This window comes from Tursiops truncatus, chromosome 13 (genome assembly GCF_011762595.2).
Source record: "Tursiops truncatus isolate mTurTru1 chromosome 13, mTurTru1.mat.Y, whole genome shotgun sequence".
Classification (NCBI taxonomy): domain Eukaryota; kingdom Metazoa; phylum Chordata; class Mammalia; order Artiodactyla; family Delphinidae; genus Tursiops; species Tursiops truncatus.
Window position 1 is genome coordinate 19,979,040 of NC_047046.1, and position 25,830 is coordinate 20,004,869.

The following is a 25,830-nucleotide window of genomic DNA, read 5'->3' on the forward strand; positions in this document are numbered from 1 at the left end:
TGAAGCTCAGCAAAACCACGGAGCGGGGTGTCATGAGGCCCCACTTTTCTTTCCGGCTTCCTCTTCTGCCACACTTAGCATTCCCTTCCCACCCCTGACATCCATCCACACAACCACCAAACTACTCCTCCCACCTTAATAAGCTTGGACCCACCACAAGCTCTCTCAGCCTCTGTGCCTTTGCGCATGTTGCTCCACGGCTGCCGAGTACAGCTGTGCAGGTTGGGCACTGCACAAGGGTACCATAATGACATCGTAGACATCACAGATTTATTCCAATACTTTCTGGCAGATGGCCGTCAAATGTCCTGAGAAAGTAGCATCTTTTTATCATTTGCACAAAGGTGCCATATGGGGTAGCAGGGACCATACTGTTTGCTCTGCCTGGGATGTCATCTCCCTCATTCGCCACCAGGCAAGCTCCTAGTCCATCCTTCAAGACCCCCTTCAAATATCCCCTCCTCCAGGAAGGTATCCATGGCAACAGCTCCCCTAGGCTTTCTGCATAGATTAATGGTTAATAACATCAATCAATGCTACTTGTTGACTCAGGAGTCAATACTGCCTGATGGAGATTTCCAGAGCAGGGCATGTGCCATTTGTAGCAGGAGAGATGATTCTAGGTGGAACTTGGACCCAGGATTAAATAACACTAAATCAGATACAAGGAAATAAGCCTCTTTTTACTCTTCTTTGATTAAATCAGGGAGAAACATGTCAGTTTGGGCAAGCGTGTCTTTCAGACCTCTCTCTGACGCTTGCTAATCACCCATTTTGTCAAAGAGCAAGCAGGATGCAGGCTAAAACCTTCAGCAAGCGGTGGTGTCTGCTGAGAATTCAATACTTGGCCTTTTTAAATTGTATTTACTTATATGACTGCTTTCTATCTATACCATATGATGCCTGTTTTCCACATCCTGTAGTGTTATCAAATTTTACTTACAAGTCAGTGCATTTAAGCACACAATATTATTTATTTAAATAAATATATTAAGTAACTAACAAAACAGGTGGTAAGCAGAGAAGGCAAAAATCAGGAGAGTGGTACCTGAAGGAGTAGAATTTGAAAACACAGATTTGTTTAAGAGCGTGGCTCTGGAACCAGACTGCCTGGGTTCAGATTTTGACTTGACACCTGTGTGACCTTGGGCAAGTCACTTTCCCTCTCTGAGCCTCAATGTCCTCACTTTTTAAATAGGAATAACTATATAATACTGGCCTCCTAGAGTAGTCCAAAAGATACACTAAGAGAATGTAAAGAACTTAGCAGTGCTCACTGTTTTGATTATTATTATAATTATCAAGACAGAGGAAGTCACATGCCAGCAATGACAGGGGACCTTGAGGCATCCATCTGTTCACAGACCCAGGAGACATTTTGGCTTCAGGAACTTTTATTTGCATGGGGAAGATGAGCCTCCGGAAGGGTGGGTCACGAGAGAAGAGTGGTGTGTAGACTCACTTGGGGGGCTCAGCGGCCAGCACGGGGAAGCAGCCTTCACGGTGCCACTGTCTGTCACGCAGGCGGCGCACAGCCTGCATCTGTGGCTGGAAGGCTCCCCACTCATTCCAGTGCCGGAAGTCACCAGGCTCCAGGAGGTACTGGTACCCGCGGTAGCCAGGATACTGATAGCCGACCCAGCTGGTAGGAAAGCAAGGACAGCATGGAGATGGCTAGCCTCACTACCTGGCACTTGGACCCCCACCTTGACCAGTCAGTTCTCCATCCATCCATCCATCCATCCCTGCAGTCTGCTCTCCATCCCTCACCTGTGAGGGTTTGGACTTGGGTTCACCGGGGCCTCCTCTGTCCTGGCTTTGCCCCTTCCTGCTGGCTTCCTGCTGGCTTTGGCCAGTGATCTCACCTCTCTGACAGATCTCAGTTTTCTCCTCTAGAAAGTGGGGATGGTCATGGGAGCTGGTTTATTAGGGTGTTTGGGGGCCAAATGGGAAAATGCATCTAAATTACTTACTAAGTGGGTTACATGTACATGGTAGGGAGATTAATACACATCCCACTGAAAGTGGTGACCCAGAGCTCAGAGAACAGGATTAAAGGTAGTGAAGATAGGGCTTGGGGACTGGTTAGCAATGAGGCAGATAAGAAGGGGGAGCTTTGTTTCAAAAAATGGTTTCCTTTGTATGAAAGTGAATTTGCGTGTAGCGGTTGGGATCACACATTCTGGTATCGGATATAATCGGTTCAAATCCTAGCTCTGCCATTTACTAGGTAGATGACTTATCAGAACACCAGCTTGCTATCTATGAAGTGGGCGTGATGACATACCTGCCTCATTGGTGTGTTGTAAAGACTCAATAACTATTCATTGAAGGTAGTTAGTGCAGTGCTTGGTCCACAGTAAGCAATTAATACCAGTTATTATCCATGATTGATTTCTAATTCTGTCCTTGCCTCTGCAGGGAGGGTTTTTCCAGGCCTCTCCCAGAGCCCCTGCCCATCTTTCAAAGTCTGATTTAAGTTCCAGCCTTGCCAGATAAGTCTCGGACCCACCCTCCACTCCAGCACACATACCCCGGTCCCAGAAACCTTCCTTCCTCCTCTGACCTCCTGTGGGGACCATCTCTTACCTATTATTGTCGGACATCATCTCTCAGGTGTATTGACATCTCCCTGCTAGACTGAGTAAGGCCCCTGAAGGCAGGAACTGGCCCTTCTTCATCTCTGCCTCCCCCAGTGTGCTGAGCACAGAGCCTGGCTCACAGGCAATGTTTAGTAAATTTCAGATTGCTTGAATGCAGGGATACTGGGTTTCAGGGAAGGAGAAAATAGCAAGAAAAAGGTCAGAGCCCTGACGGTGTTACAGGAGCTCAGAAAGAGTCTGGGGTGGAGAGGTAGACACCTTACATTTGCCTAGAGGAGACCAGGGGTGTCTGGCGTGGTTGTTTGGAGGCAGGGGCATCGATAAAGTGACCTCCTTCGGGTATCCGGCCCTTCCCTGTGTTCTCATGGACATGGGGACATGGGGCTCTGTTTTGAAAGCTTCAAATCCTGAGAGCTCAGAGCAGAAGTCCTTCGGAATAAGGAGTCTGCTGAGCCCATTGTATAGATGGCAACACTGAGTCACAGAGAGGGCATGTGGCTCACCCAGGTGCCACAGTGCATCAGTGATGGGGTTAAGGACCTTTCATTACACAGTCTCACCTCTCAGATGTCATTCTACTCATGTCCCTAGAGGCTACAATTTCCCTGAATATTCCCTTTCCCTAGACACATCCAGACTCGTCTACTCACGTCAACTCTGCCCCTTGCACTTAATTATTCCTCCAACCCAAATACAGAGTTAGAAGCCCCTATTCGCTCCATCTTCCCACTTTTTAGAACAACTTGCTAGGTCTGTTTACATTGACATGTAGTTCGTCAACAAATGACTCCACTCCCCAGAGGGATGAAACTCTCTTTGTGGAATCCCAGCCACTGGCACAGAGAGAATTTAGGAGGAGCCGGGGCCTTTCCTGTATGTCTGATGTCACATCCTGTAAGGGAAATGGCGTCCGAATCTGTCTGAGCTTGAAGCAGGGGATGAGGGCCCACAGGAGGGATTCTTACGTTCCGCTGGCGACCTTCACGCTGCCCACGCGGTCACAGAAGCCGTAGACCCAGAGACTGGGCACATCGTCCTCCTGAATCTCCATGGTGTTGCCCTTGAAGTTGGCACCTTCAAACAGGCAGAGCTTGTGCGCCTGGGCGTCCTGGGGAAGGAGAGACTGGGTCAGGGCTGTGAAGTATGAATGGGGCAAAGAGAAGTGACTTTGCAGGGCCTTCTGGGTGTGGAAAGAGAGAGCGGAGTCTGCTCAGGCCACCATGGGACTCGCCCAGGATTGCAGTTGTCCAGCCTCAAAGCGCCCTCCTCATCTGGGAAAAGGGAGTGTCAGCCTCTACTTCCTGGAGTTAATCCATACAGAGCACTTAGCACGATGTCTGGCATACATACACCAAGTGCTCCAAGCAAATTTATTATTTTTATTATGATGATCAGGGATGCAGAGGCTCAGAGAAGTCAAGGTTCTTGATCAATGTCACACAGCCAGCGAAGGGTAGAACCTTCCAGAGAAGCATTTCATTCTTCCCATCCCATCTTGCACCCTGTTCCCTTCCACTCCCTCTGCTGCAGCCACAGTGGCCCTATTTTAGTTCCTTGGTCCCACCCACTCCATCTTCATTCCAGGAACTCTGCCCTGCCTGTTCCCTGGGAGCCTGTTCAAATGGCTGACTCAGTTCCCATCCTTTGCAAGCTGTCTCTCCTGATCACCCCTGACCACTCCCACCCCCTCTTCCCCAACATCAGAGCTCCGGTTTCCTCTTCCCCTCTCCTAGCACACTGCATGGCCCCCGTGCAGCACGTGCAACAGTTGTTTGCCATTACAGATTCATTTTTGTGATGAGGTTTTCAGTAGAAACCTCCCACGAGGGCAGGGACCTTGCCTGTCCGAAGCACAGCTGCACACCCAGAGCCTACGACACAGCCTGGCAGAAACACATCAATGTGTTTGTGGTTGAATGAATGACTGTAGGTGGAAGATGGTTGAGATAGAGATCCCTGTAACTTCCCAGGAGAGAGGGCTGGAAGGAGTCAGGGAACCAGCTGGCAGGGAGTTGGAGCCACTCAGGTATGAGAGAAGATGGGCCACGTTAGGATGGTGGCAGGGATACAGAGGAGGAATTAGACCAGTGGCTCTCAGCCCTGGCTACCCAGAGACTACCTAGGAGGCATGAAAAGATATCAGTGCCTGTGACTTAGCCCCAGAGATGTGGACTTAATTGGTCTGGGGTGGGGTCCAGGCATTGGGAATTTTTTCTTTGTTTTAAAATTTTACTTTTATTAGCGTATAGCTGATTTACAATGTTGTGTTAATTTCAGGTATTCAGTTATACATACATATATTCACTCTTTTTTAGATTCTTTTCTCATATAGGTTATCACAGAATATTGGGTAGAGTTCCCTGTGCTATACAGTAGGTCCCCGTCAGTCATCTATCTTATATGCAGAAGTGTGCATGTGTTCAGCCCAAGCTCCTCATTTTTCCCTCCGCCTCGGGGATTTTTTTCTAATAATGTATTTTATTTAAGAAAATGTGTCTAAATTATGATGATTTCAATATGTAGCCAACATGGCAATATTAATGAGGTATTTTACATTCTTATTCTCCTTTTTTACTATGTATTCAAAGCCTGGCATGGCTGTTGCACACCTCCATTCAGACTAGCCAAGATTCAAGCGTTTAATACCCATACATGGCTATTATATTGGACGGCAAGGTTCTAGAAGCTACTGGAAATGCCCTAGCTGATCGCTCTTCCAAACAAGGTCCGTTGACATAGACCGCCTTATAAGGACCATTGACGGAGAGATTTCTACGAATTCTTACGAAGAGTCCATTATTAAGGCTGATAATTCAGCCTCAATTTGAGAAAAACACTAGGAATGATCGGAATGGATAATGCATTAAGGTACGTTTGGTGATGCCAAAACAGCTGGCTGTGCGCACATGATAGCCTCAAAAGGACATGCGTGAAAACTCTTCATGGGGCTTCCCCGGTGGCGCAGTGGTTGAGAGTCCGCCTGCCGATGCAGAGGACGCGGGTTCGTGCCCCGGTCCGGGAGGATCCCACATGCCGCGGAGCGGCTGGGCCCGTGAGCCATGGCCGCTGAGCCTGCGCGTCCGGAGCCTGGGCTCCGCAACGGGAGAGGCCACAACAGTGAGAGGCCCGCGTACCGCAAAAAAAAAAAAAAACTCTTCACGAAAATTCCCATCTCAGATGGCAAAAGTTGGTTACCATCAGACACTAACATTGGTGAGTGAAGATGTGGCTGGTTCATGAATCATCATCAGCATAATTCTAGAAGAAACTTGTGATTGGCTTGGAGATAACTCCACCTATTTTGGCTTTGAGTCTTGAAGTTATGCTACTTACTTTAGTTAAACATTATAAAGGGGCTAATTCAGTATATAGTCTTATCATCAGGATAAGGTGCCTTTCATGGTGCCTTTCTACAATATCCCTCTTTTCAGCTATTACACGAGCTTCAACCTGCATGTCTGATGATTTGGATGGACCTTGGGATTTTTCGAAGCTCCCCAGGAGTGCCTAATGTGCAGTCAGCAATTAGAAACGTTCCACAAAGAGAGTCAAGGAAGACAACAACTGAGAGGTTCAGTCCACTCTTGACAGCAGCAGAGAAGGAAAAAGCTAGGTTCCATTGGCCCTGGGCTCCTAGTAGGAGCTGGACACACGATGAGTGTATCAGGGATGCCTTATGAATTGTTGAGCACAAGAGCCATTGCCCTTGGACAACTCAGAGGTCGCTGCGCCTCCCTGCCCACCATTCCTTCTTTATTTTTCTTGCTCACCTGACTCCTTTGCTCTCCTGGCCATCAGACCTCACGCTTGCTCCTGTCCTGCCGCACTAATCCCCCAGGCCCGGTACAGGAGCCACTCACCATCCTGATGGGCCGGAAGGACATGAGCCGGTCGCTGCGGTAGCTGCTGGACCACGTGTCCCATCGCGGGTACTCGCCCTTCTCCAGGATGAACATCTCCCCCCGGAAGTTGGACTGCTCAAAGGCAACCCAGCTGGACATGAGAGAGATGGGGAGGGCGGGGAGAGTCAGGAGGGGCAAAGGCAGAGAGGAGAGGAATCCTTAGCAGAAGCCCCTCCCACCACTTGCCTTCCGATCTTCCCCTTGCAAGGCAGCCCCAAGGCCGGTGGGTTTGATCCCAGGCTATGCCACTGACTGGCTGTGTGACCACAGGAAGTTGCTTCACTTCTCTGAGCCTCGGTTTCCTCATCTAATACGCCTATTTTCTTGAAGTTGGTGAAGGATTAAATGAGACAATGTGTGTAATGATACGACCAAAACGTTTCCCCAGATGTAGGATTTACATATAATTTAAGTATTATAAGGACTTGGGAGAAATAACACACAAGAAGACATTTTTTAAAAAATGGATTCCAGCTAGGAGAAAGTCTTTGTTGGATACTAATGTGTCTTTAACACTTATTAATCTCTCTTTGTAGCAAAGGAAGAACAGGCCACCAGCCCAGAGCCTTGAGCAGGCTATTATACTGTGTTCATTGTATAAATTTGTTTACGGATACCTTTTACTTATAGCAGATGATATCAGCTGTCCATTTGTAAAAGTGATGCAAAGGTTCTTTTGATATATGTTTACTTGGGTCAAAAATGGGTCATTTAAAATGAAATATATTAAATAAATAATAGTCCTGGAGGTATGGGGGTAGGGAAAAATTGATACAGGTGCTTGAATCACCTGTATTTTTGGTAAAGACCGGCCTGGCATACAGAAGACAGTAATCGGTATGAGGGCAGTGGGAGGGAAACGATAGTAATATTCACCTCTCAGATACCTATGAGAATTAAATGTGATTGCACATATGCAGGTGTTCAGTTCTCTAAAAGGACTAACTAAGCTTGATGTCAGATGGGGGCTTTCTCAGTGCGGCCTGATTGAGAATGGCAGTGAGCTTGTGTTAGAGGGACCAGGGATTCTGGGGGAGATAAGATGAAACCCATTTCATAGATGAGAAGGCTGAGACTAAGGAGCCTCTCGAACTTTGCCCTCTATGTGTTCAGGAGTTCTGAGGGAACATGAGAGGGCTGAGGGGTCACTGACATTAGTCTTATCTCCCTGGGGGCTGCTGGGACCTTCCTCTACCCAGAAGGAGATGCGGCAGATGGAGGAGGGATGGGCTACCACCACAGACTGAAACAGAATGTGTCCCAGGAGCCTCAAGTCTTGTCTGAGGAATGCGCCAACCCACACTGGAGTGACAGAATTGAAGATGCAGACTGATTCTTCCAGAATAGAGGTGAATCTGCCTCAGTCCTCCCTAGTCTAGAGTAGAGGAGAAGAGGGAGGGAGGGAGGGAGGAAGGAAGGAAGCTAGAAGGAAGGAAGGAAGGAAGGAAGGAGGGAGGGAGGGAGGGAGGGAGGTTAAATGGATAAGTAGATAAGTGGATGGACAGGTGGATGGACAGGTGGATAGAAGGGTAGATGGCTGGATCTATGGATGAGTGTATTGATGGATGGATGCATGATGGAGAATGGATGGATGGAGGGAGGGGTAAATAGAGGGATAAAGAAATGGGTGGAGAATGAATGGACAGATGGATGGATGGGTGGATGGGAAGGGAGCCTTGGAAGGTGGTGCCTTGTAGGAGTTAAGAACATAGACTTTGGAAACAGATGGACCTGAGTTCTAATCCCAGTTCATCATTTATTTTCTGTATGACTTTCGGCAAGTCACTTAAGCTCATTAAGCCTCCGAAAAGGAGAAGAAATGATTGCACCTACCTTGTCAGGAGGTTATGAGAGTTTAAAAGAGAAAGCATAATCAGTAATATCTTTCATGACTAAAGAAGAAGGGAAGCTGCTGGAGATCTGAGCTTATGGAAAGACAGACACTGATGTGGTCCTGCCACCCTGCCACCCTCCCCCAAAACTGTCTTATTCAGGAGTCATAATGCCCAGTGAGGACCTGTTACATGAGTGAGGAATTGTCAATATTTATTTTAGTGCCTTTTCTCATCTCCTACGGTTCATTTGAGTCTTATAAGCAAGGAGAGAGGTAGGGCAGAAATCTGAATTCCCAGATATGGAAACTGAGGCTCAGAGGGGCTAAGTCACTGGTCTAAAGTCACATGATGGTGTCAGGTGTCAGTTGAGGCCTCCTAGGTTTCAGGCAGGCATGCCTCCCCTCCCCATCTATGTGAGGGCACACCTCTCCTCCCCTCCCCCTGCCCACCTCATCCCCTCATTTTTTTTTTTTCCACCTCTGTTTTTCCCATGACTCTGCTGGTCCTGACACAGAGCCAGGGCCCTGGAACACAGGATCTTTTCTCTCCCATCAGGTGCAGTCCCAGAGCACACACCAAAGACCAGCCGCATCTTTGCTTGAGGAGAGATGCTCTGGGTTTGAGTCACAGACAATGAAAAAAGCCTGCAAACCCAAACTGGCCACATCCGGCAGCTTCTGCCCCCAGCTGGGCAGTCTGAGGGTGGGGCTGAGGTTACCAGCCTACCCTGGCCCAGGGTGACTTGGCTAAACTCACAGGGCAACAGGGTGGGTAAATAATCCTCTGCCACCTGCCATGTTTGGGCACCGCCAAAGTGCCAGGCCCATGCTGCGTTATCACCTGCAGACCTTAGAATAATCCAGTGGAGGGTAGTGAGGACCATTACTCTGCCCATTTCAGAGATGAGGAAACTGAGGCTTGGACGCTGAACAAGGCAAACAGGGAGCTGGGACTCAAACCCAGACCTGCCTGACCTCAAAGCTTATCTCTGCCCTTTGTATGCTGGGTGTACCGGCTGATCACACTCCTTGAGGGCTTTTTTGCTGGAGAGACAAGAGGCAAGGGGGCCCTGTGGGTCTCATCCGGGGGCTGGCCCTGCACCCTGAGCTTAGTGCACAGGGGCTGAAGTTGGTGCAGCCACTATGTCCAAGGGACAATGATTCTTGTATTATATGGGGGTCACTAAGGCCCAGAGAAGCCCAGAGAGTGAGGGGCAGGCTGTGGAGCATGGTGACTAAAGCGCTAGAGATGAAACTGATCAACCTGAGTTGAACCCAGGGTCTACCACTTACCACTAGGTGACTTTGGCCAAGGGACTTAACCTCTCTGAGCCTCGGTTTCCTCATCTGTCAAATGGGAATAAGAATCGCCCCTACCTCATACAGCACTGTAGGATCATCTAGGTAAAGCCCTCAGTCAGTGCCTGGCACGAATGGGTACTCAACAGTTGCTTAGTATTACCTTTAAGGCTGCTTGATGCCCAGAAGAGGGGACAGCTAATGGACACCTGGCTCTTTGGCCTCCTCCTGCTATCAGTGATGGGCAGGGTTCCTTCTATAGCAGAAAAAACATCTCTCTAGAGCCTGGAATCATGACTTACTGTCAGTGTGACCTTATGTTAATCAAATCACCTCTCAGAGTCTCGGTTTCCTCACCTGTAAAATGGGAAGGAGAATCATACCTCTCTTTCCTCCCTCTTGGGTTTGAAAGAAGTACTGGAAATAATATACAGTTGGCCCCAGTACCCATGCATCCAACATCTGCGGATACGGAGGTTCGGCTGTACTATGGGGACTTGAGCATCCGAGGATTTTGGTATCCACTGCGTATCCTGGAACCAATCCACCTCGGATACTGAAGGATGACTGTATGTGTCTCTAATAGCATGGTGATAGGCATGGAGTGGAGCGGGTGGCCAGTAAATGGCAGCTACGGTCGTTTTCTTATTACTTTACTAGGGCTGTGGGAGTGCCCTTCCACTGCCCAACACTCACGGTCCTGAGACGACAATGAGGCTGCGCACTCGGTCGAAGCCGCGGTCTCCCAGGTTCAAGCACTCCCCGGAGAATTCCACCCGCCGGCCCTGGAAGTTCTCCTGCTCAAAGACCACCAGCTGCAGGAGAGAAGCCCCCATGCCAAGGGGGCAGAGTGAGCAGGGAGAGGCTCCAGGTCAAATATGCATTAAGTACCTATGTAAATAAGAGCAGGCTGTGCCCAGATCACACGAGAGCTTGCCATGAGCCAAGATCTGTGAACTTAATATCTGTACCATCTTTAGGAACTGATGGATCTTCCTTCCAGGCCATTATCTGTGCTCTTTCTCCTGTCTGGGATGCCTTCTTCGTCACATATCCCCATCCTGGAGCTCATGTCCCCTGTCCTGTCCTAGGCTCAGATGTCACCTCCTCCAGGAAGCCCTCCCTGATACCCTCTCCCTGGGTGAGCTTGGTTGAGTGCCCCCCCCCCCACTGTGCTCATCCCATCAGCAGCACAAGTAACACACTACACAGTCACTGCTGCTTTGCTTCTGGGTATCTCTATGCACCCCTCTCCCCTTTCACTCAACCCTTCCAAAGACCAATGGGGTGGATCCATTTCTTTATCTCCAAGCCCCAGCCCCTGCCACAGAGCTGATGCTCAGGAAACATTCACCAGTCTACCCAACAAACCATAGGGGAGGCCAGAAGCAGGGGCCCCTGTGTAAACGTGGGCTAATCCCCTCCTCTCACTAAGCATCCAATTTTGGTTTTTATCTGTTTGTTGTCCCAAGTTGGGAAAACGCTGCCATTCACTTGGACCGAGGCAAGTGGATGCCTTCTCTTGAGCCTCAGTTTCCAGCTATAAAAGGGAAAGAGGTTCACATACCCTTGACCCAGCCCTTCCACTCCTACACTTATCTGCCCAAGAGAAACTCTTGCAGGTGACGTGGCTGAAAACACCTTGACCAAGCCGTTCACGACAGCAAAGCTACCAATCACCCAGGAGTGACGGTCACACTCTGAAACATCACACAGCAACCAAAACGAATCACCCACAGCAATGCACAACAGTATCAGTGACTATTAGAAATCTCATAGGAAGAAAAAAGAAAAATCCAGAAAGATTACATATGGTACATTTCAGTAAGTTAAAAACAAATAAAACACACATATATACTTTTAAAGGAACAATGCATCAAAGTACATAAAAAAGCAAGCAAGCAGATGACGGACGCGGTGGGGATGGCAGGAGCCTCGCGTAGGGGAGGAAGGAGGTGGGCTCGCGGGACGGTGGGGGGCGGGTAGGCGGCTGGAGAGGTGGGAACGGAGGGGGGCGGGAACACTTTGAAGTTAGATTGAGGATGTTTACCAAGTCCTGGCTTTTCACACAAGTGGTGGGTTTGCTGGTGCGTGTTGTATTATTAAAAATTAAATTGAAATTAACCATTAAATAAGCGACTACATAAATAAAATCTGGCCAGGGGTGGACTGCATGACAGCCTGTCATGAACCAAGGGTGGTGAAATGACCCAGTTCTGTGCACCCGAGGTTGAAACCCAACCCAACCCAATCCGAAGGGACCGGATGCCTCGCTTTCCAGGAGCCCTTTCAGCTTGACCGACCACTTGGAACACTTTTCAAGAGGGTCTGAGGCCGGCCTTCTGCCCTGGAGGACCTCCTGGGACAGCCGTTTCCTGCTGCTAAGCCAGCCCGCTTTCTCTCCTTCTCCATCTGTTTCTTGCATGCGACAAACTGTAAGCAGGTGCAAGCCGGTTGCGCAGACTGGCGGGGAGGGGAGCGGAGGAGGGGGAGGAAGAGGGAGGGGAAGGGTAAGGGGAGGAGGGAGAGGAAGCGCGGGGTGGAGCCCAGCCACTCCGCCCCCAGGTCCTCACCTTGTAGCTCCCGGGAGGCAGGTCCCCTTTGGCAGCGGGCACCCGCTGGGCTGGGGCCTGGGCGGGGCCGGAGCCCGGGGCTGAGCCCTTCCCATCAGTCCCTGGGTTCACCGCAGCTGTTGCCGAGGCCTTGGCCGCTGGCTGAGACATGGTTCCCAGCTGCAAAAGTCTGTAAAGAACCCTTCGACCTGGGTTCAGTCAGGGGTGGCGCCCCCAAGCTGCCTCCCTGGCTCTCATCCCCCATCACCCTGTGTGCTCAGGCTTCTCTGAATTCGTCTAGTCCTTCTCCTTCTAAAACAGAAGCCTGAATGTTTTCTGTCCCCATCTCCCTTTGCCGTCAAGGATTTCCTGTCTGGGGACCACTCATCCCTGTTATGCTTTTCTCCAGGCCTCAGACCCTGCCGGTACCTCCACCAAGCCGTGTCCTCGCTGTCCCCCTGCTGTGTCCTTCCTCTGCCCCCCCGGAGTCACTTATCATGCTTCTCACCACTTATCATGCTTCTTGGCTTGGACAACCTCAACTTGCCTCAGCAGATTCATAACAAGAAGTCCCGTTTGGGAAAGCCTAAGGGAGGCCAGGCTCTGTTACAGTCATGAATGAACACATCCGTCCCTCACCGTAACCTCTTATCTCCTCTGAGCAATCTGAGGCGGGTGGGGGTGGTGGGATGACCTGCCCAAGGCCACATAGCTACTAAGTGGTAGGACTCCAATTTCAGGGCAAGCACCCAGCAACTGGGCTTTGCCATTTACTTATTGGGATTGATTCACCCTTCCATCCCCTGCACCTGGCTCAGCGCCTGGCCCACAGTAGATGCTCAATTAACATCTGTTCAGAGATTGCATGAATGCATGTTCCTCTCTCTTTTCCCAGTCAAACTGCTGCCTCTGGTACTGCCTGGGAACGGGTGTGTGGGTGCAGACACAGGCCTGGGACTGGGGCGTAAAGGAGGCTCCAGGAGGACGTGTTTGGCCCATGGCAGGGTTCTAAAAGGAGGCTGTGGCTGTGTAGGCGTTGGGTGGAGAGGCCTTTGGTCAATTCCAGTGGTTCCTCATTACTTTGGGGTCATGGATGCCTTTGAGTGTTTGAAGAACGCCTTGTCCTTGTCCCCAGGGAAAAAAATGCCCCCTTTAATTTTGGAGACAATTTCCAGGGGGCTCCAGGACCCCCTGAGGGCGCAGATCATCAAGACCCTCTGGCAGTGGATTCCTGAACACTTTCTGTAAGAAAGAGCTGGTTGGGGCAAGGAGATCCCTCCCTGCGTCTCCCCCTGAGAAAGACTGCGGTGACTCTGGGGTGCTCTGCCCACGATGGGCAAGGCCACACATCTGGGCCACATCTGTGGCTTCCAGGCGCTTGCTTACCCCCACCCTGACCCCGGCCAAGTCAGTCTATGAATCAACATTCCCCTCGTATGGTAGCTGGGTTCCTTGCTTTCTGGACATGTGCTCATCCCTTCAATATTCTCTCTCTCCTCTCCCCCCCCACCCCCGCCTCCTCCCTTTCCCCTCCCCCTCCCTCTTGCTGCCTTCCTGTTTATTTCTGTTTTTACTTCTCTCTCTGCCTATGCTTCTGTCTTTCTGTTTCTCTCCCCAGTATCTTGCTCTCTTTATACCTCTGCATCTCTCTCTCTATCTGTTCTTTGTCTTTCTCCTCTTTCTTTTCCTCCCTCCCTCTCCTCCTCTCTCTGCCTGTCTCTATTTTTATCTTTTCTCTCTCTCTTTCTCTCTCTCTCTGCCTTTCTCCTGATTACCCCATCTCCCTGACTCTTTTCTGTCCCTGATCTCTCTGCCTCCCCCTCTCTCTGCCTCTGTTCTGTCCCCTCCCCTCCCCTGGGGCTTTTAGCTGCGGTGGGTCCCCTCTTACCTGGGGCCCTGCTACTTCCTGCTGGAGGGCAGGCAGGAGGGCAGGCTGGTGCAGTGGGTGACAAGGGGCCGACCCCCCATTTTATAGTCTGGCAGACACCAGACCCTGTGGTCTGTGGCACAAAGGGGGAGCTGGCTCAGCAGGCCCCAGGCAGAGAGTCAGGGGCCTCAGAGGCCTGACCCTGTCGGGTTCCTGCAAAGGGCAGCACTTCCCATTGTGAGCCCGGCAGGCACAGCAGAAACCCTGGCCAGTAGCCACATCGCTTCGCCTCTGCCCAGCCCCTGCCCGGGTGCCGCTCTCACAAACCCCAGCCGGGGCTGGGCCCACAGGGTCCCCGCTGGCTGCCAATCCTGGGGCAGGGAAAAGGGGAGCCCCCAGAAGGTAGGGGACCTGGGTTTGAGTCCAGGCTCAGCCACTCTGCACTGTGTGGCATTTGGCAAGTCTCTATCCCTCAGGGCCTCCGTGTCTGCAGTTATCAGTGGCGCAGGTGTCCCTGTGGGGTGCTGCACAGGAAAGAAGGGGCCGTGAGTAGCGCTAAATGCATCACCGCCGCCTCTGGTCAGGTCCCAGGACAACCCACCTTATTTGGCACTTTCATTGTACCCATTTGGCAGATGACCAAAACTAGGGTCCAGAGAGGTCAGAGTCAGGAACTGGCCCGGGTAAGGGGGAGCTAGGGAAACCAGGTTGCGAGGGAGACAGATTGGGAGAAGTGGAGAGCGACAGAGAAAGAGAGATGATGGAGATGGACCTACAGAGGGGCAGATGGACGGTGATGGGGAGAGAGACAGACAGAGAGAGACGGACGCCAGGTTGAGGCCCGGGTAGAACAATGGACTTCAACAAGGTCACACAGGGCGAACTCATAGTAGAGCCAGGGCTGGAGGGACCCAGGGGCGCTGCTGGGCCAGACCAGCCTGCAGTCTGACTCCCCGGCCCCAGGTGGGGAGGGGCGGGGAGAGGGGATTCTGCATAGGTTTTTGCTTCTTCTATGGGGGTCCAGGAGCCCAGATTCCCCGCGGAGCCCAGCTGCGCCTGGAGGTCACTGTGGCCTGGGGCCAGCTCTGCCTTGTGCCCTTCCACCCCCGCCTCACTTCCTGGCCTCCCCCTCAGCCTTTCATCCTGGGCCAAGGCCTGGGAGGGGGCCAGCGACCGCAGGATGGGGCAGCCACTGTAATGGGGGCCAAGATGCCTGTGGTAGGGGCCACCCACAGGTCTGGGTTTCAGGGTCAAGATGTCTGGGGCAGTTCCATGATCCCTGTGGTAATGGGCTGCCAGCCAACCAGTGAGGGCAGAGGTAGGGGGTGCACGGCCCCATGCTGGATGGCTCCACTGGGAGCATCTGACTGACTTGGCTCCTATAATCCTGATTATGATGGTGGGGACTCTGAGACCAATCCTCTTTGCAGATGAGGAAACCGAGGCAAGTCCCTTTCCCCTCTCTCAGCCTGTTTCCTCATCTGTAAAATGGAATTAGGACTCATATCTTTTTTTTTTAAGTTTTTTTTTTTGATGTGGACCATTTTTTAAAAGTCTTTATTGAATTTGTTACAATATTGCTTCTGTTTTATTTATTTATTTATTTATTTTGGTTTTTGGCCACGAGGCATGTGGGATCTTAGTTCCCCAATCAGGGATCGAACCCACACCCCCTGCATTGGAAGGCGAAGCCTGAACCTCGGGACCACCAGGGAAGTCCCAGCCACATCCTTTTAACTCCTGAACCCAAGCTCTTAAAAACGACACCCTCCTATATTTAAGGGTAATCATGTTCCCCAGCTTTAGTGAACTATAAATGACACACAACATAGTGTAAGTGTAAGGTGTGCCACATGTTGATCTGATACATTTGCAAATTGCAAAATGATTGCTACCTCCATCCCATCACATAGTTACTATTTACTTTGTTGTTGGGAAACATGTAAGATCTGCTCTCTAAGCAACATTCAAGTATACGATACGTATTAGCTGTAATCACCATGTTGTACATTAGGTCCCCAAACTTGTTATTCTTATAACTGGAAGTTTATACCCTTTGAGCACCATCTCCCTGTTTCCCCCACCTCCCAGCCCCCGGCAGCCACCATTTTACTCTCCACTTCTCTGATTTTGTCTTTTTAAGATGCCATATGTAAGTGAAATCATAGAGTATTTGTCTTTCTCTGTCTGATTTATTTCACTTAGCACAATGCCCTCAAGGTCTATCCATGCTGTCGCAAATGGCAGGATTTCCTTCTTTTTCAAGGCTGAATAATATTCCATTATATCTATATACCACCTCTTCTTTATCCACTCATCCATTGATGGATAATTAGGTTGTTTTCACTTCTTGACTATTGTGAATAACGCTGTAACAAACATGGGAGTGCAGATGTGTCCATAGTAATTTTTTTTATTAGCAATGATGATGGAGACACATGACGAATGTTATGTCCCAGGAGAAGTTCCGGAACAGCAAGTGCTGTTCATGTGTAATTCACACTTACCCTCACAATACCCTTATCTCTTAGGTTAAACCCAATTTACTTTGTTATACCCATTTTACATATGAGGAAACAGAGGCTCAGAGAGATTAAGTAACATACTCAAGGTTACCGAGCCAACAAGAGTGGGACACAACCCCAGGCAGTCTGGCTACAGAGCCTACATTCTTAGCCTTTAATCTTCATGGCAAATTAATATTAAAGTTATGCTTTTTTTTTTTTTGCGGTATGCAGGCCTCCCACTGTTGTGGCCTCTCCCATGGCAGAGCACAGGCTCCAGACGCGCAGGTTCAGCGGCCATGGCTCACTCTGCGGCATGTGGTATCTTCCCAGACCGGGGCACGAACCCGTGTCCCCTGCATCGGCAGGCAGACTCTCAACCACTGCGCCACCAGGGAAGCCCTAAAGTTATGCGTTTGATAGGGCTACCTTTAACCCTCTCAGGAGGGAACTAATATTGCCATTTTACATGCCATGAGCTGACCTAGGACATCCTCCAGGTCACCCAGAGCGATCTGGTTTCCAGCCATGCTCTTTCCCATGCTGTGAAAGCCCCCTCTTAGGCCAACTCAGAGGGTGGGAGTGTGGGGAGAGGGCGCACAAAGCGAATTCTACAAACCCTGGATATTCAGCAGGTGTGGTACAGTTTGCAAAGCATGTTCACACCCACCAGCTCCTTCATTCTGCCCACAGAGCCCTCTGGACTCCTCTCTGAGCTCTGTGGGCCCTGGAGGCCTTGGTCCAGCCACCTTTCCTGCCTGTGTCCCTCTGCTCTCCTTCAGGGTCCCTGAACTCCAGCACCATCAGGCCACCAGCCCCATATTCCTACCTCTACAGCTTTGCCCAGCAAAAGCATTTCCTTCCATCTCACTTTGTACAAATCCTCCTCACCCTTCAGAGCCTAGTTTCAATGCCACCTCCACCATGAAGCCTACCCTGATTGCTCCCACTGGAAGAGGAAGGGACCTGGGAGGGGGAAACGTATAGGCATTTGTTGAATGTCTGTTCCAGGCATGTTACATAATCTCACACCAGTCCTGTGATATAGTTTATTCTTGTCCCATTTTCCAGGAAGAAATAGGGGAAACGACCTGCCCCAGGTCACACAGCTAGGAAGGACGAGGTTTTTAGACTCTGTGTCTACCGCTTGTTATCCTTCTCCAGTCAGGAGTCCCATGGAGCTGATTAAGGCGGACCTTCCTCCTCTTGCCTTCTTCATGGGTAATCCCTGAGTGGGAGCAACCTGACCTTTCCCTCCCAGCCGAAGCCAATGCTGCTGACACCTCTCTATTGGAGTTCCAGCCAGGGCTGGCTTTTGTTCCCGTTGCTCGCTTGCTGAGTCAGGGCTCTGTCCCCCAGGGGCCCTCTCTCCTCCCTGCCTATAAGAGCCTGACCTCCGCTGGTGCCAGGTCTGGCATGTTCTCTGGGTCCATCTCGGTAAGTCCCAGGCTCGGAGAAGGAGTGGGATCTGAGCTCTGGGTGAGCATCCTGGGAGGGAGGGGAGCCCAGGTCCCCAATCCTGGGGACATCACTGTGCCATCCTGAATGCCATCCTCATCCTAACCGAGGCATCCTAACTAGGACCCAGACATCAAGACCAGTACCTGCAACCCCCATTTAAAACCAGAATTACTCCTGCAATCCTGTTGCCTCAGCTTCCACTATTAGAGTTCCCTTTTTGGGTCAGATGCTGTCTTTGGGAGGCTATCTTAAGCTGAGCACCTTGGTTCTTGCCTGGGGTGAAACATCCGCCCACCAGCAGCTACAGAAAATTTCCCATAGTGAGCAGATAAAACAATACAGAGCAGGGCTTAGAGGAATGGGACCCAGAATGGGTACATTCTGAGATAGCGGTAGGATGGAAGCAAAGCAGACGGTATTGGTCACAGATGGAAAGGGTAGGAGAGGGACAGGCCGAAGCCACACTTTGCCCCCAACCGCAGGCACATCTGGACCCCATCTGGAGCCCAATCAGCCCAAACTAGACTTCAGCCTCAAGGAGGGGAGCAGAGTCAGGGCAGAAGCGTATCACGTTCTCCTCTTGTGTAGGAAACAAGCAACATGTCTCTGCAGTGCACCAAGTCAGCGGGACACTGGAAGGTAGGAAGAGGCATGGGAAGGGGGCGATGTCTGGGAAGTGGGAGGGCACAGGTCGAACCCAGATCCTGGGGACCACCGCCCCCACCTTCATTGAATCCCCACCTCACCCCTGGCGGGCGGTAATGAGGGCCCATTTCACAGAGGATGCAGTCAAGGCTCCAAGAGGGAGAGGGTCTTGCCCAAGTTCACACACTGGGGTCTTGATTTGAACTTGTGTCTTATGGTCCCAAATTCAACCGTCTCTCTGGCAGAGGTGGCAAACTGGTAATGGCACATAGTCTCTGGGCATGATTTCTTTGACTTCCTCTGTGTTAAAAAAGAGAAGAAAAAAAAAAAAAACCCAACCTTTGAGTTTGTCATCAGCCTTTGAAAACATGGAAGGTCCACAGAAAAGTCAGATATAGGGGTTGTCTTGGGAAATTTAACAGTTGGTTGCATTATCATGTGGCAACAGTAGGTGGCGCTGAGCAGATGCCACCCACTTCCACAGGGCCTATGCTCCTGGGTCCTCAGCCCTCACGCTCCTTTCCTGGCCCCTAGAGGCATGTGAGTTTGCAATCCCTGCTTTACCTGATCTGCCCCACCCTGAGTCCTGGGGTGAAGCCCTAACCGCTCACGGGACTCTGATGCGCGTCTCCACCTTTTCTCTCCGGCATAGATCGTGGTGTGGGATGAGGAGGGCTTCCAAGGCCGGCGGCATGAGTTCACAGCTGAGTGCCCCAGTGTGCTGGAGCTTGGTTTTGAGACTGTGCGATCTTTGAAAGTGCTGAGTGGAGCGTGAGTCCAGGGGGATTGGAATCGGGGTGGGGGAGACAGGAGGTGATCTAGAGAGGGGTGCTGGGACTTTTAGATGTTCTAGGTGTTATCTTCCCAGGCTCTAACTGTACCGGTGTGCCTTCCTTGGGTCTGAGATGCTGGGGAGTGTGCAGCATGGCAGTGTAAGGTCGCGCAGGTTGTGCACTGCTCAAATGTAAGGGGCACCATTCACACAGAGCCTTCCCACTGGATGAGGCAGCCCTGCGGGGGCAGACCTTTAAAACCCAGTGTTGCATCTGAAATGTCCCTCTTAGGCACAAATCAAAAGCCAATATCACTCACCAAAAGTAGAAGGTAACTATAACTAAATATAGTAAAAAAAAATAATAATAATACTAGCATTCTGTAATTGAACATTGTTGCCTGACTGAGGCTCTGAGCATGAGATATGTTTTGTTAAGAGAGAGAGAGAGAGAGTCATGAGATGGCCAAGGCGTAAGTCAGCATGTGGTCAAGCCTCATCTACATGGCCTAGAGGGACACGTGCAAGAGTGCCAGCTACCTGCACGGAGCCGGTCCCCTACCTACAGTACGCACAGCGAGGCAGTGGGCTACTAGGTCTAGATTGGACGCCTCCATGTCAACAGGCTGGATGTTTGGGGCCGGGTAGTTCTGTGCTGGGGGCTGTCCTGTGCCTTGGAGGACGTTTAGCAGCATCCCTGGCCTCTACTCACTAAACGCCAGCGGCAAAACCCTCTGCTCCCTCCTCCCGGCACGAGGACCAAAACTGCCTGCAGACATTGTTACATGCCTCCTTGGGGGACAGAGTCACCCCTGCGTGACAACCACTGGTCTAGAACTCAGGGTGGGGGGCCTCTTAACCTCTTGCACTCTCTACCCTCTGTCCGCAGGTGGGTGGGTTTTGAGCACGCCGGTTTCCAAGGGCAGCAGTATGTGCTGGAGCGGGGTGAGTACCCGTCCTGGGATGCCTGGAGTGGCAACACGTCCTACCCCGCCGAGAGGCTCACCTCCTTCCGGCCCGTGGCCTGCGCTGTGAGTCCTGCCACTGCCTGAGCCTGGGGTGGCCTGAGCCCCTCCAGTGGGGGTTTGGGAACCAGATGTCCCAGAGTTCAAATTCTCATGTCACTGCTTCAAGTTGTGTGAGGTGGCAGTCCCTCCCCTGGGCCTCAGTCTCTTCATCTTGAAATGGGGCCATAGTACCTATGTTGTGGGGTAAAAGGATGTACGTATAGCATCTGGACAGAGCCCTCCACAAACGTTCTGCCCATTGCAACTTTGGTTATAATATGAGCTCCTCCGTGTTCTGTGTCCTTCTTTTCATGACTGAGGGACAGTGGGAGAGTCTGGGTGCCAGAGGTGGCAGGGCAAGTGAGGAAGAAGCGTTCTCTTTCTTGTTCCTAATTCATTATCAGTGTTCTTGATTTTATATTTTTGCTACTGTTTACAGAGTATGGGTGGAGGTGGGCATTATTACTCCCATCTTACAGATGAAAAAACTGAGGCTTGGAAAGGTGTACTTTTTTTTCCTTCAAAAACAACTTTTATGGATTTTAAACCACACGGCACACATTTATCACTTAAGGTTCAGGGGAAAACCTGATATGGCCGAATAAGAAAATAAAAGTCATTTATACCCACACCTCTGAGACAAAAGCTCACTGTTATCAGTGCTGGAGATTTCCTTGGTCTTATATGCTACCCACAGATTATATCCGCAGTGTTGATATCAGTAACTATGTCTAGATCTGTATATCCATCTATATCTATATATCTATACACGCGTATCACTCGGTTATAAAAGTTGAATCATAACGAACCTAAAGTTTGGAAACCAGCTTTTCTCCCTCTGCAAGTATATCACAATCACTGTCCCAGATGATTAAATCTCACCTGTGGCATCATTTTCCATAGTGTCCTAGTATATCATTTGGTGAATGTTCATTTGTTTCACAAACGGCCCAGGCGTTGCGCCAATGCGGGGACTCGGAAGGACTCTCACAGATGCAATCCCTACCTTTACCCAGTTTACAACTTCTGGTTTCATTTCGTTCTCAAAACAATCCTGAAAAGCAGATGTGGTTAGTTTCATTTTAGAGATGCGGAAACAGGCTCAGAAATGCTGTGTGACGTGTATTTGTTTGTTTTTTTTAAATAAATTTATTTATTTATTTTTGGTTGCGTTGGGTCTTTGTCGCTGCGCGCGGGCTTTCCCTAGTTGCGGCGAACGCGGGCTGCTCTTCGTTGCGGTGCGCGGGCTTCTCATTGCGGTGGCTTCTCTTGTTGCAGACCACGGGCTCTAGGCGCGCGGGCTTCAGTAGTTGTGGCACGCGGGCTCAGTAGTTGTGGCTCGCGGGCTCTAGAGCGCAGGCTCAGTAGTTGTGGCGCACGGGCTTAGTTGCTCCGCGGCATGTGGGATCCTCCCGGACCAGGGCTCGAACCCATGTCCCCTGAATTGGCAGGAGGATTCTTAACCACTGCACCACCAGAGAAGTCCCCATACTTTTTTTCTTTAGATGATTAAGCTTAGTCAGCTGCTAAGTGGAGAGTCAGGATTTGACCCCAGATCTCCACACCCTTCTCTTAACCGTAGTGCAATATCCCAGTGTACCTGATCCTCTGTTATCGGACATTCAGGTTGTTTTTTCTCTTCCCTTCCCCCTTCCCTTCCCTCCCCTGCCCCCTCCTGTTATCAACAAGGCTTCTTTTCTCCTTGATTATCTTCTTTGTGTAAATTTCTGAAACAGGAATTTCTGGAAGGACAAGCAGTACACCTCTTGTAAGGTTTCTGGTGCCTGTTGCCTTACTGTCCTTCCAGAAAGTTTCAAGGAAGGCTGATTTTGGAGACAAGAACAGGGGTGTAGGGGCCAGCAGAGGCTCCTGGGTTTCCGACTGAGGACCTGATGCTCTGACTCTGTTCCCTGTACCTGCAGAACCACCGCGAGTCGAGGCTGACCATCTTTGAGCAAGAGAACTTCCTGGGCAAGAAAGGAGAGCTGAGTGATGACTACCCCTCCCTCCAGGCCATGGGCTGGGATGGCAATGAAGTGGGCTCCTTCCATGTCAACTCGGGGGCGTAAGTGGATGCAAGGCTCTGCTTGGCAGGGACAGAGGATGTTGAGAAGGATGGGGACACCTCCTGTGAAAACTATGCTGGGGACTTTGGGGATCTGATGCCCACATTCCAGGGGAAGATACTGAGGCACAGGGAGCTATCAGGCAAAATTTCTGGGATTGCAAGTAGTGGACACCCAGATCACACTGATATTGAGCTCAAAGGTTATTTATTGGCCCCTATAACTAGCTTCAGGCACAGCTGGATCCAGCTGCGACAGTAGGGATCTGTCTTTCTCCCCCTCTTGCTCTGCCTGCCTCAGTGTGGCTGTATTCTTAGGCAAGTTCCTCTCATGTGAAGAGAAGATGGCAGCTTCATCCTTATATTCCAGCCAGCCCCAGTGATTCCTCGAAAGGTTCCAGGAAAGGCTCTCATTGGTCCAGCTTGGGTCACAGGTTCAACTCTAAACCAATCACCATGCCCACAGGAATGGGGTGCTCTGGTTGGCTAGACCTGGTCACGTGCTTATTGCTAGAGTGAGGATTTTCCCACGTTGACTGAGGCGGGTGGATGTGACAGGGTCTGTCACCAGAAGAGGAGAGGATGGATGCCCAGGAGTAAACAAACAGATGTGGGTTAAGCAACTTGCTCCAACAGCAAGTTATCCAACAGCAGGTAGGTAACTGAATCCAGCTTCAAGCCCAGGACTCACTGACCCTTCCCACCCTTTTCACCCAGGGGATGGCTGAGGTGTGAGATCCTCGGTTATATAGGATATGAGAGTCACCTTCTGAGGTACCCCTTGGCTCCTGGCTGGCAGGGGCAAAGGTGGGAGGTAGGGTTACTTTATTTTTTTAGTTTTCTCGGGAAGCACCAGAGGATCTTGTTTCAGAGTAGGATGGACCTCTTGTGATTCTTGAGTCCACTTCCCTCTTACAGAAAGGGAAAGGGAAGCTCAGAAAAGGAGACACCAATCCTTATCTAGTCCTGAACAACGCAGGGGTCGATGAATTGAAAGAATAGCCTTTTCCTTGGAGGTACCCCTGAATAAGGCAGGAGGGGGAAAAAATAAGACTCCCCACTTCGTTCTCCCTCCATCCATCCCTCTGTCCTTTCCTTCCTTCCTTCCTCCCTCCCTCCCTTTCTTCATCAAATATTTATTGAGCTCCTCTGTGCTGGGTATCATGTTAGGCACTAGATAATGATGAACCAGCACACACACCCCTACACCCAGGAGCTTCCTGTTGGCAGAGGAACCTGACATTTTTACAAATCATCTGTTAATTACCTAATTACATGAGTGCTACAAAGGTTCAATAGGGGACTGTCAGACCGCCCTGATGAAGTGATGACTGAGCTGAGACCTGAAGGATAAATACAACTTAACCAGGCAAAGAAGGGTTGGAATGGTGTTACTGGCAGAGGGAACAGCGTGATCAAAAGGACCCAGTGGTGGGGAGAGCAGGGCACATTCTGGGCAGGAATGCCAGGGAAGGAAGTCCAGGATGGCTGGCGTGTGTTTGCAGCATGGGGTCCCCTTGTCCCTGTCTTAATCACTATGCTGGTGCCTCTTCAGGGTAACAGTCTGCCTCTTCCCTTTTCCAGCTGGGTTGGCTCCCAGTTTCCTGGCTACCGAGGTTTTCAGTATGTGCTGGAGTGTGATCACCACTCAGGCGACTACAAGCATTTCCGGGAGTGGGGCTCTCATGCCCAGACCTTCCAGGTGCAGAGCATCCGAAGGATCCAGCAGTGAGCAGGGGGTCCAGCGCTGAGCAGTGAGCATGTGCTTGTCTGGAACACAGGAGCTTTGGAGGCTGTTCCATGCTCTCTCCTCTGCCTCCCCCTGTAACCCGTACGACCCCAGCACCCATGTGGGCAAGTCCATGCACAGTCAGCACGAAAAACTAAAAGTAATTAAAAAAAAAAAAGTCTAGGGTTAGCCTGTGGTTTTCAATTTTATTAATCCCTTCAAAGAACCAACTTTAACTTTGTTGATTCTTCTCTATCATTTGTGTTTTATTTTACTGAGCTTTGCTCTCATCCTTAACATTTCCTTTCTTCTATTTACTTTGGGTTTACTTTATTCTTCTTTTGTCCAGCTTTTAAAGGTAGACTCTTGGGTCATTAATTTGGGCCCCTCTTTTCTTTCCCCCCAATAGAGCCGTTGAGAGCTATCAATTTCCCTGCAAGTACTACATTAGCTGCTTCCCAGAAATTTTGATTTGATGTGTTTCCATGATCATTCAGTTTGATATTTTCTAGTCTCCCTTGATTTTTTTCTCTGACCCATGGGTTAAAGGTGTGGTATATAAATATTTATTTTCTAGATATTTTATTGGGATTTTCTAGATAGTTTACTGTCATTGATTTGTTATTCAAGTCCATTGTGGTCAGAGAACATACTCAAGATTTCAATATTCTAATGAACGGAAACTTATTTTATGGCCCAGCTTATGGTCTATTCTTGATAGACTTGAAAACTGTTTAAATCCTGCAGTTGTTAGCTACAGTAAGTCCTCTACATACAAACCTTCAAGTTGCAAACTTTCAAAGATGCGAACGTGCGTTCATACGTCGAGTCACGTCAGTTAGTTCGCGTGTCTGGCGTACGTTGTCACGTGCGTGCATCCTCTACGAGTGGTTGTGTTTCTGTATACTTTACAGTACAGTACTGTATAGAGTACAGTAGTGCAGTATCTTTATTTTAAGCCTAGGATGTCCAGAAGCAAGCGTAAAAGCAGCAGTATACAGCTGGCTGTATTAGCTGGGTACCTAGGCTAACTTTGTTGGACTTAACGAACAAATTGGACTTACGAACACACTCTTGGAACGGAACTCGTTCGTATGTAGGGGGCTTACTATATCGTGTTCTATAAATGTTGATTAGGTTGAGCTGGTTCACAATGTTGGTTAAATTTTTCTATATCCTTTTGCCAAATTTTTAAAAAAATCAGTTTTTCATCAATCCCTCAGAGAGGGCTGTTAGTAACTCCTACTGTGATTTGGCTCTATCCGCCTCTCCCTTTAGTTTTGTCCAATTTTGCTTCCTGATTTGTTTTTTTTTCCTTCAAGAATCTTGATGCTCTGTTATTAGGTGCACATATATTTATGATTGCTGTCTTCCTGATAAATTGTCCCAAGCTTGTGGTTTTTTTGTTTTGTTTTGTTTTTTTGGGTTTTTTTTTGCGGTACGCGGGCCTCTAACTGTTGTGGCCTCTCCCATTGCGGAGCACAGGCTCCAGACGCGCAGGCTCAGCGGCCATGGCTCACGGGCCCAGCCCCTCCGCGGCATGTGGGATCTTCCCGGACTGGGGCACGAACCCGTGTCCTCTGCATCGGC

General features: G+C 50.1%; 2 protein-coding genes across 6 annotated transcripts; one reads left to right on the forward strand and one right to left on the reverse strand.

Moving 5' to 3' along the window:
- Window positions 1-1,315: 1,315 nt before the first annotated feature.
- Window positions 1,316-14,255, reverse strand: CRYBB1 (crystallin beta B1). Of its 5 annotated transcripts, none has more exons than XM_033837111.2 (6): window positions 14,079-14,255; window positions 12,212-12,380; window positions 10,335-10,453; window positions 6,464-6,596; window positions 3,569-3,711; window positions 1,316-1,642 (listed from the first exon to the last, which is right to left on the reverse strand). In XM_033837111.2, the coding sequence occupies exons 2-6, from the start codon at window positions 12,359-12,361 to the stop codon at window positions 1,459-1,461; spliced, it is 729 nt and encodes a 242-aa protein (XP_033693002.1). In that variant the 5' UTR covers window positions 12,362-12,380; window positions 14,079-14,255; the 3' UTR covers window positions 1,316-1,458. The 5 variants fall into 5 exon arrangements, with proteins under 5 accessions (XP_033693002.1, XP_033693001.1, XP_033693000.1 ...); XM_033837110.2 differs by having other exon boundaries at window positions 12,212-12,392; XM_033837109.2 differs by having other exon boundaries at window positions 12,212-12,399.
- Window positions 11,947-24,411, forward strand: CRYBA4 (crystallin beta A4). Its single transcript, XM_033837113.2, has 6 exons — window positions 11,947-12,073; window positions 18,611-18,661; window positions 19,320-19,438; window positions 20,329-20,470; window positions 22,369-22,511; window positions 24,096-24,411. The coding sequence occupies exons 1-6, from the start codon at window positions 12,062-12,064 to the stop codon at window positions 24,241-24,243; spliced, it is 615 nt and encodes a 204-aa protein (XP_033693004.1). The 5' UTR covers window positions 11,947-12,061; the 3' UTR covers window positions 24,244-24,411.
- The last annotated feature ends 1,419 nt before the right edge of the window (window positions 24,412-25,830 follow it).

Excerpts from the sequence above, each read along its gene's own strand:
- CRYBA4 (XM_033837113.2), top strand. Across the intron at positions 20,471-22,368 it reads TCCGGCCCGTGGCCTGCGCT|AACCACCGCGAGTCGAGGCT; the intron begins GTGAGTCCTGCC and ends CTGTACCTGCAG. Across the intron at positions 22,512-24,095 it reads TTCCATGTCAACTCGGGGGC|CTGGGTTGGCTCCCAGTTTC; the intron begins GTAAGTGGATGC and ends TCCCTTTTCCAG.
- CRYBB1 (XM_033837111.2), bottom strand. The coding sequence starts at position 12,361 with ATGTCTCAGCCAGCGGCCAAGGCCTCGGCAACAGCTGCGGTGAACCCA. Across the intron at positions 10,454-12,211 it reads TGCCTCCCGGGAGCTACAAG|CTGGTGGTCTTTGAGCAGGA; the intron begins GTGAGGACCTGG and ends TCTCTCCTGCAG. Across the intron at positions 1,643-3,568 it reads GTGAAGGTCGCCAGCGGAAC|CTGGGTCGGCTATCAGTATC; the intron begins GTAAGAATCCCT and ends CTTTCCTACCAG.